At 48.5% G+C, this 10,260-nt stretch overlaps 1 protein-coding gene across 1 annotated transcript in view; it reads right to left on the reverse strand.

Moving 5' to 3' along the window:
* KAZN (kazrin, periplakin interacting protein) overlaps positions 1 to 5,360 on the reverse strand; it is a gene marked incomplete at both ends in the record, with an annotated part of 461,871 nt that extends 456,511 nt beyond the window's left edge. The window contains one exon of the mRNA XM_082672291.1: positions 5,117 to 5,360. Coding sequence (XP_082528417.1) covers positions 5,117 to 5,345 — 229 coding nt within the window. The remainder of the gene's footprint in view (positions 1 to 5,116) is intronic.
* Between the last annotated feature and the right edge of the window lie 4,900 nt (positions 5,361 to 10,260).

A 10,260-nucleotide genomic window follows, 5' to 3' on the forward strand; every position in this document is an offset into this window, starting at 1 on the left:
CTTCAGGGAAGCTGTCTTTTCCTAAAGGATTCTGCCTGAACCCTCTTTGCCTGCATTTCTGATCACTAGGACATTGCAATGACTGCTGTTGGTGGCATCCCTTGTCATCCCATGTGTTACCCTTGTCATCCCATGTGTTACTCACCCTAATATCCAGCCCAAACAGTATGGACTAATTTTCATTTACAAGCTCACTTAAAAACCCATTCCCTGGCCTCAGCAGGCAGAACGAGTTCCATTCTTGCCTGACGGACGGCAGGGGGTGAGAAGCCAAGCACTAACGCTCACACAAACCAATACTGGAAAAGGTCTGGAAAGAACTGAGAAATTCATGCTGATTTCACTTTCCTTAGCTATGTAACTCAGGAATAAATATAAATGAAATATGCAATGAATATGGCCGGGACCCAGGCTTGACCTTCTGGGCCCCATATGACTTGCATGGTGAGCAGGCAGTGTTTCAACGAGCACCCCCCACCCGCCAAGGCCATCTGCTAGAAGCTCACTGGCAGCCAGGAAGTCACAAATTATAAGCTACAGGATTCCTCAAAAGTGCCAGCAGTCTTGGGGAGTAGAGGGGGTAAAGGCATGGGGAGAACATGCCTTGTCTTATGCTGGGAGGATGTGTGACTAGGCTCCTATTATAAAAATCAGATTGGCTCAAACTTAGTATCAAAGAAGTTTTGAAAAACCTCAGTAAATCCTGAAATGCTGGAAGTGTGAAATTAACCAGAACCATAAACTTGACTTAAGGTCACTTTCCAAAGACAATGGAAAGACAGTAAATCACAGTCAATCAATAACTAATTTCAACCGGGCTGTGCTGATCTGTACCTATTCTCTTTGGGACCATGCATGGTGATTTTCAGGAAGAATTTTGAAGTCCCATCTCATGACAGCCTACCAGATTAGGAAAAGACAGACAAGTCTCTTTCAGCCCATTGATATGGCTGGAAAACCAAGCCATGGGTACTGGATGAGCTCTGTAACTTACAGGTGAGCTAACAAAAGGGCCCCCGAGATTCCACCACATTTTGTTCCATCCTCTCTGCCACGTGAAAATCCTCTTCTCAAAAAAGATAAACGTCTGCTTGGGAAAACAAGAGTATGTAGAGGCAGAACAAATTGGGAAGGGGATGCCAAAGGGGATCCCCAAAGGGGATGCTTTGATTTTGAAAAGCAACAGTGTCTAGCATCTCTGCAGACGACTCACACATTCGATTCAGTCCCAAGGTAATTTATACTTCACCAAAGAGTTTCCAGTGTTACAGTAATGCTAGATAAGAGCCATCAGCCCTGAAGTAACAGCCTACTTTAATGCCTGGGGAGAAAAAAAATAAAACTTGCATCTATTTATGGAAATTTACAAAGGTGTAAGAAAATGACACTTTTCCCCATCCCCATCTAACAGATGCAGTAAACAGTAAGTCCTCAACACCCAAGAAAGATGCTATGAGCATTTCCACTTACGTAGGCATATAAATACAATTATTTCCTTAAAAAACCAAACCACAAAAATATTGGCAGTAGGTATACATCCTACTGGGCGTAGGTATTTTATGTTATATACAGTTAAACACCTATTTGAATTGGGTACATGGAACTTAATTGTTTTATTCTATGCATAGCAAAGCAACCAACTGAATCTAATATTAGCCCTTCATCAGATAAAACATTTTCAGAGAAACAAACTGCTATATTTTCCCCTCAAAGAATAGCAAGCATTTTAAACACATTTCCCAGAGATGTTACGCCGAGGAAAACAGCTTAGAAATGTGACTTTAAACAAATCCGTTCTCTGGCTACCAACAAGACAAATTGGAACAACTGCCTGGCTCTGTTCTCTCCAACGCTCCTTCTGTCCACCTGTCAAAGGCAGTTGTGACCCCACCAACCTAAGAGGCAGCTCTGGAGCCTTGAGATGCGCCACCCTGCGCGGATGCCCTGTGCTCCGCATGCCAGCATCCTCATTAGGGATTATCCGACTCACTTGAAGCAGGGAGAGAGGAGATGGGCTGGCTGCCAAGCGTTTCTTTCAACACAGATTCTGAAAGAAGATCCTGCAAAGTGCCGAAAGCCCAGATTTTCAGCAGTTCACTTTCTAGACTCTGTTACGTAGCAACCATGCCAGCTCACGGAGGGTACCAACCAAGTTAATATTTTGTTTAAATGACACACTCCATTAACTCTCTAGGAAAACCCAAGTTTTCTTCATCAACTTACCTACTGTCAGATAGCCTCACTGGAACAAGACATCCACTGGTGGATTGGTGAGCTTCTTTAATTTATTAACAAAAAAATTTTTAACAAAAAAATCTGAAAATGGATCTAACAGTTTCTCAGCAGGGAGAGCAAAAGGTGACCCTTCCCTGTAACCATTTGGGCTAATATTATTAAAAGGAAATTAGCAGGCACTTAATATGTACATAATGTCCTTTAGTTAAAAGATGACTTATACAGTTGTATTTTGAAAGATACTCATTTCATTCAAAACCTTGACTTGAAAAGTGATAACTCAATAACACTAAATGCTCATAGGGTTTGAGCCCATTGACTTGCACCAACACAGACAAAATAAAAACAGAAGACTCATTCGGAAGAATTAGGAACCCCCAGGAACCGAGCTTCTGTGAGCCTTCCTGGAGGCATATGACAAAGAAGCGTGAGAAGCCAATGAACCACACTTTGAAATTAACTTGAGAGCCCGGTGCTTCCCTTCAGGAATACGAAAGCACTAGCAAAAGAAACTACCAGACCACCTCTGCAGAAGGTTTCGCTTCCAGCAGAATGCTGCCACATGTCTTGAGAACACAAAACAAAACAAAACAAAACAAAAACAAAACCCAAAACAATCACAGAGGCTAAATAATGTAAAAAGTACTGTATTGAGGAACTGTTGCCATAGATAAGGAAACGATGCCCACTGGATTTACATGGGGGTCTTGTTTTCTTTTCAACCATCACATCAGTTTAAATTGACATCAATTTAGAGGGATACGTGGCCAACCATTAAGCTGAGTTAAAATCTTCAACATTTTATTTTCTGATTATAAAATCATTAAACTCCCCCTAGTAAAGGTTTTGAAAAATACCAATGGTACACAGAGGAAAAATCAAAACCATCCTTCATCCAACCACCCACAGACAGCCCCTGGCCTGGGCAGGCATGTTTCTAAGAATACGAGGAAGCTGCTGGTTTTGTGTGTTTTTAGGGATATGAAGAAATCCAAAAGCCATTTTTCCATTTCCACAGCCTTGTGCATTTTTGTAGGAAAAAACAAAAAGGAAACAGTCCCCTCTTGCTCCACTACAACAATTTAACCGTCAGCCAAGTATCACAATTTCCAAGTTGAATGTGTAGATCGTTGCGGCACCGACCCCTCCTTAGCATGCTCAGACTGCAGCTAGACCCAGGACTCAGATAAAAGCCACTTAACTTTTCCTCCGCTGAGAAAGAGGCGGATGGTGGGAAATGAACTAGCATTGTTCAGTCCCCCATACCATGACTTTTGATTCTCAGCAAAATGCCAGTTTTGCGCTATTTCTTTAAGGTTGAAAAAGTCCCTGCCTATGAAAAGTAAAGCATGACCATGCAGTCTAACTTCCCTTTTTTGCCCGGGTGCCAGCAGAGAGCATCTTCCACACACAATGACATAACAAGGGATAAATGATAGAATAACCAGATACCCACCTTGAAAACTGTGCAGCAAGCCCCAGGCTCACAACACCTTCCCACCATAACGTCATGCTACTTTGGTACCAAATTACTGCCCCAAGACTCTTGACGGACTCCTGAAGTACCAAGTTAAGATCTGACTTGGAATTGAACATACACTGCTAATGTTCAGGCTTAACATCTCACAGCAAAAAAAAAACAAGCACACCTACCCCAGCAAGGTAAAGAGGAAACAGAAGCTGATGGAGAGAAGGCATTAATATGAAAACAGACTCTCTCTCTCTCAACACTTAGGAGAAGCCTTTGAAATAATAACAGAACTAGAAAATATTTCTAAGCCACTGAGCCTTTGGTACCTCATACTTCATCAAGTGACATATTTACACAAGTGGCCCTCCTGGACTGGATATTTCTTCTGTCATATTCTGGATTTCAGCTGTTTAGCTTACAATCAAATGACATTAATAACCGGTGACAACGTTTCTTAAAGGGCAATTAGGCAAAAAAAGAAAAGACATCCTGAAAATCCAGCCTACCCTTTTACTTTTTAATTCACAGAAACCAAACAGTATTTTTTTTCTTTTTTTTCAGGGGATGCTTCCTCCACCTTTAACCCATGCATGAGGGTTTCAGAGCTTCATCACTGCCAATGTCAACATAGACTGTCCTTATTTTCCCCTCCTCCTAACTGCAAAGAGTCCCTTCAAGCGGCGGCTACCTGGAAATCCACCATCTAAGCCTTCATTTCGCCAGGAGCCCATCACTCAGCCTTTGAGGTCTAAGATTTCCCCCCCTGGAAAGTGCTCACAGTGTTTATATTTGCTGGAAATTTAAACTCCCTGCTGAGCACAGCATCTACTGTTGCATCGATATATTCCACTGCCTGCGCGATCTCAAATGGGGAGAAAATAAAGTCCAGATGCAATCGAGACAAGGGATTTGGCATCCGTGGAGAAAAGTGCAAACCAGTCCAATCCTCTACCCCAAGCGCGGCAGCAGAGTCTGGAGCTCCCTCTCCGGGAGTCATTCCAAAGGAAGGAGCCTCCGGAACTGGGGGGAGCTGTGGCATTCACCCCTGCCGCGGGTGAGGGCAAAGGCCCGGGCATGAAAAGTTTGCCCAAGGAGCTGGGGGCTGTGTGCCATCTGAAGGGCACTTTCTGCTACCGGTAGGGACGCGCCGGCTGAGCCTCGCTCGCGCTGGCCAGGACAGGCGTGACCGTGTGAACCCGGGCGCAGCGTGCACCCGGGTTTTCGTTAATGACAGCAGCCTGCAACTCCCAGCAGGGGAGCAGCGCCGGCCACCGCCGGGCGGAAAGGGTTACAAGCCACAATGCAAGGCGGTTTCGCCGCGGCCGTGGGGGCACCGAGTCCCCGGCCCCCTCCGGGTCCGGGTCCTGCTCTCTCGCCTCTCCTCCGCCCCGGCCGCCGTACGATCCCTACCTTGCGCGCTGTGCTGGTGGTTCTCCATGTTCGCCGCCGCCGAGTCCGCCGCCGCCGAGGCGCTGGCCGCTGCTCCCGGGCCCGGGCCGGGGCCGCCGCCGCCGCCGCTCAGTTCCGCCAGTCTCCGGTTGGTGGCCGTGAGTTCGGCTCGCAGGTTGGTCATCTCCTGGCTGGCCGACTGGACCGCCCCATCGATGCGGAGCGCGAGCTGCTTATTGTCTTCCATCATGCTCAGGATTTTGGCCTGGGGGCGACAGAGGTGACAAAGAGCTGCATGATGCGCCGGGGGCGCGCGGCCGGGCACCCTCGGCTCTACCAGTTGGGTCCCCCGCGGCCCGGCTCCCCCGAGCCCCGACCCCTAGGCACCGGCAGCGCCGGCTCCTCCGGCGCAGGAATGACAGCGGCGCCTCCAGCCGGATCCGCGGCGGTAGCGAGGCGGCGGGGGGGGGGGGGGGGGCGCGGGGGGGAGGAGAAAGAGGAGGAGCAGCGACCGCCTAGACCCCGGCGCCGAGCGCGGCTCGGAGACGGACACCGCGCGCCGCCCGCACTCTTTCCGTGGAGCCTACCATTCGCCGCGCGCTCGGGAGGGGGCCCGGGCCGGGGGCGGGGCCGCTGCCTCGGCCTCCCGCGCCCCCGACTTCGGGGACACACCCCCCGGGGGGCGAGGGCGGCGGCCGGCGGCCCGCCGTGGGCCGAGGTGGCGCCCCTGGCTAGGGGTGGGGGGCGCCAGCTTCAAGGCCAGACCTCGGTCCCCTCCTTGGAGCCGTGGGGCGGCCCCCGCCCTGGCGAACTCGCTCCTAGCGCGGCGCAGGGGCTGGGGAGGCGGTGGGTGCTTGGGAGAGAGGGGTGCTCGGAAGAGGGGCCCGGGAGGGGAACGGGGATGGAGCTTCGGGGGAGGGAGCCGCACGGCCGAGCTACGAAGTGGAGTTCCTGCTTTGCTGGTTCCTTAAAAGGTGGGTGGGAATTGTTCAGCAGGAAGCTGGGCTATCTCACTGTCCACCTCCACCCCCACCTCCGCCGCCCCAACCTGCGCTGTCCCCCCTTCTCCGAAGGAGCACCCTGTCCTTCCCCGGGGTGGATCAGTGGCGCTCTGGCCTCCCCACCGCCCTGAACCAGTGTGTGCCTCTAAGGTGGTCCTAAGCTTCTTAGCTGGGCTAAATATTGGGGGGCAAACCAGGAGGGAAGACTGGAAGGCGTCAGTGGGGCTTCCCTCTTCCTCCTCTTACTGGGAGCAGGAGTGTTGAGGCCCCGCTGCCTCAGTTTACCTGCTCCTTCTTCCTGGGAGAACAGAGGTAACCTTAAAGTTGATACACCCAGCAAGGGCCTCTTTCTCCCGGAGCACAGGCTTTGCATTTTTCACTGGGGCCCTGGATTCCAGCCACCAGACCTTGTTACCATAGCAAGCTTCATTCCATGCAAATAGGACCATTTAAAACAGTCAGTGTAACCCGGCACAACTGAACAAGCGTGCACCACCATTCCAGCTGGGTCAACCTCAGGAGGGTAGCTCAGAGCCAACTGCAGAAGCTGATGATGGTCTCTGGCAGGCACAGAGGTTGCTCACCCTCCAGATTCAACAGCATTTGTTGGAAGCCTACTGTGTGCAAAGTGCTTAGGATGCATTATCATCTCTTTGGAGTAAGGGTTATTATTCCCCATTTAGAGGCGAGGAAACAGCCTCCGGGCAGGGTTAAGCAGTTTACCCAAGGGGCCTGCAGAAATCAGGTGAAACCAGGACTGGAAGTAGCAGTCATCTGATTCCAAGTTAGTCCCACTGCGCCTTGGATGCTAAATTTTTGTTTTCCTTTTATATGTAACCATAAAAACACTCTTGCTCTGTCCCCCTGTGAGCGCTAACAAGCTTTTGTAAGAGAGAAGGACAGTGTTAGATAGTGGAGCCTGTGGCAGCAGACTTAATTGTTCACTTGTCCACTCTACTCAGCTAACTGGCCAGCTGGGTCTCGAACCCCTGACCTTAGTCCCATAAGCAAAAGTTCTGAGCCACTGGGCCAACCAAGGCACTTAGACAGGTTGGTAGTTTCGTAAACCAGGATTTAGTTCTTTGAAGTCTTTCAGTTTTGTTATGGAGGAACCATCAAAAATAGAACTTTGTGGGTCTTCAAGGGAGGGGTGTGATGTTCAGCCACTGTGGAAAGCAGTTTGCTGGTTCCTCAAACGGTTAAAGATAGAATTACCCATATGATCCAGCAATTCCACTCCTGGGTATATACCCCAAAGAGGTGAAAACAGATATTCAAACAAAAATTTGTACACACATGTTCACAGAAGCATTATTCATAACAGCCAGAGGTGAAACAACCCAAATGTTCGTCAACAAATGAATGATTAAACAAATTGTGGTATATCCATACAGGGAACGTTACTGAGCCATGAAAAAGGATAAGGTATCGACACGCGCTACAATGTGGATAAACCTCTAAAACATTACGCTAAGTGAAGGAAGCCAGACACAGAAGGTCACATATTATATGATTCCATTTATATGAAATACCCAGAATAGTAAATCTATGGAGACAAAGCAGATTTGTGGTTACCAGGAGTTGGGGGGAGGGGAGAATGGGGAAGAACTACTTAACAGGGACTGAGTTTTACTTTGGGGTGATGAAAATGGTTTGGAAATAAAGAGAGGTTGTGGTTGCACAACATTGTGAATGGACTAAATGCCATCTAATTATTCCCTTTGAAAAGGTTAATTGTATGTTACATAAATTTCACCTCAATAAAAAAAAGTATGTTAGCAAGTACCAGAAAAAGAGGAAAAGAGCTGTCCTGGAAACAAACCTTCCGAGAAAACAGTTAAGAGCAGCTCTATTTGAAGAGCTGTGTGCGTGCTCGTGTGTGTGTGTGTGTGTGTGTGTGCGCGCGCGTGCACGCGTGCGCGCACTCACACCTCTGTAGAGCACTCATCGGTAGGCACAGTAATTGATCTGTTTACATGTCTCTTTCCCACTTCACTGAGAGCTCTGCGTGGGAGGAGGGTGGTCATTTTTTAGTGTTATTTCTCTTTGCATCCTTGCCACCTAACCCCCATAGGACGCGCTCTGCAAATGTGTGAATAGTTTGTACGGTAAACAAAATGACCAAGTGTTACCCATTTTCCTCTTCAGTGAGATTATTCCCACACACCAGCATCTTCAAATCAAGTCAAAACAAAACAAGCCAAACCCGAAAATCTAACCAGGAGGAAAGAAAGCAAAGACACCCATTCCTTGGGCCCCTTTTCATCTCTCTCTGCCCTTCTCTTCCCCAACTGTGCTTCTGAGCTTTCAAGAAACTCTCCTTAGAAACTCCTGGGGTGCTTCCTAGGATTTTAAAGAATTTTATTTTTTGAGATTTTTTTTTTTCTAAAATGAAAAAAGGGGCTTTTCCCAGCTGTGTCTCCTTACGTTCACTCACATGCAAAAGGATCAGATCTCAGACGTAAAGCCTGAGATTAATTACCCTCTAGAATCCACTTGATTTAAAGTGAAAAGTTTACTTAATCTACCTTTCCTTCCCCCTCCCCCAACTTCCACCAGCACTTCTACCTAGGTGATGTCAGGTAACAAAATAGTCACAGAATCTGTGTCCTTTCCCACTTGCCTATCTGTAGGGCTAATATGCATTTACAGTTCATTTCTTGGGGGACACATATAAACTGTCGGCTGACGGGCTCTCAGAGCTGTCATCCATAGCTCTCTCTGGGGTTCGCAACTATGAGAATTCAACAGTACTGTGCGTTCTGGTTCAAGATTCTCCCTTCTGCGTGTTCCTAAAGGAGCCCCCCCCTCCCATTGCAGCAAACTGATGTTAAGAACCAAGCCAGAAAATGTGCTCACTTCATAGGGACCTGCTGCTGTTCTCGCAGCGTCACCGGTTGCTGTCTCTCGCCGTCAGCAAAACCCCATCCGAGGCTCAGGCAGTGCACTGGCCCTTATGCGGTCACCAGCCTCCGTCAGTACGTGCTGAATGTCTGATCTTTCTGAGCAGAATGAGTAAACTATGCCGTGCATATTGGGTGTCTGTCAAAGCTCGCCAGGGCGTTTTGGAAAGTCTGTAAAGCCATCCCAGCTCAGAGAAAGAAAATTCCTGATAAGGACCAAGGCAGAGAGCCTAACTCATTGCTGACCCAAGTGTCATACCCACCTCCCCTCTTCCATGAATAGAGTGACTTTATAATGTGATGTCTAAACTGGGACACTTTAGAGAGTGAAAGAGGGTGCTATGAGTAATGAAGCTGGGACAAGTGGCATAAACTGGAAGGGTCCCGGGAAACCCAGTACATATATGGTTGCCCCACCCTACAACCAAATGATGCTATTTGGTCCTAGAAGGCAAGTTTGGGATCCTTTACTCCAGCAACCTCATTGTTTACTGAAGGAGCAACAGAGACTTTGGTCCTCCAAAGAGCTGGTGGTTGGCTGCACAACTTCATCTCCCCATCCCCCATAACTTCATATCCACGAAGATTCTTGCTTCTGTCATTAAAACCCTTCTCATCCTAGGTCTCCCCAGGAATTCTCGCCACATATTACTTAACAAAGTACTTTCACATCTCTCTCCTTATCTTCTCTTTGCAACAAATCCATCAGGTAGAGGCGGTACCTGGAATCTGCCTTTGGCAGATGAATGCACTGATTTTTAAAGGGTTTGTCCTAATATCACGAAACTGGACTAAAAGGTCCTTGAGACAAGCCCCATGTCGGCATGTCCTTCCTCCTCTTAGCCCCTAGGACTCAATACAAATTTGTCAAGTGGATGAGCTGGGACCAGGCCTAGGGTATCCCCACATGTGGCCTCCTTTTCTCTCTGCGTCAATCAGGCATCTGGTTTCTGTCCGGCTCAGGGACTGGAGGCAGCGTTCAAATGCCTCTCCTTGCAAAGTTAAGTTCCTACATGGGACCTGGTGGCACAGGGGAGGTCTGAAGGAGAAGCCCAGGAGTCAGCGTCCTGAGAAACCTTGGTGCTTCTTTGGGTCGGCATGTGGCTGCCCATAGGAGCCAGGAAGAAATGTGGTCCTGCCTCTTTCACTTCCTGCAATCAGTATCCCTTACCGGGCTCTATGAGGCACACCTCTGGACAGCAGGCTGGTGTCAGTGTTTCTTAAAGTGAGGCTGAAAGTCCCTTGATGTGGAGTCCCCAGA

Source organism: Grampus griseus (assembly GCF_964374135.1).
Source record: "Grampus griseus genome assembly, chromosome: 1".
Lineage (NCBI taxonomy): Eukaryota > Metazoa > Chordata > Mammalia > Artiodactyla > Delphinidae > Grampus > Grampus griseus.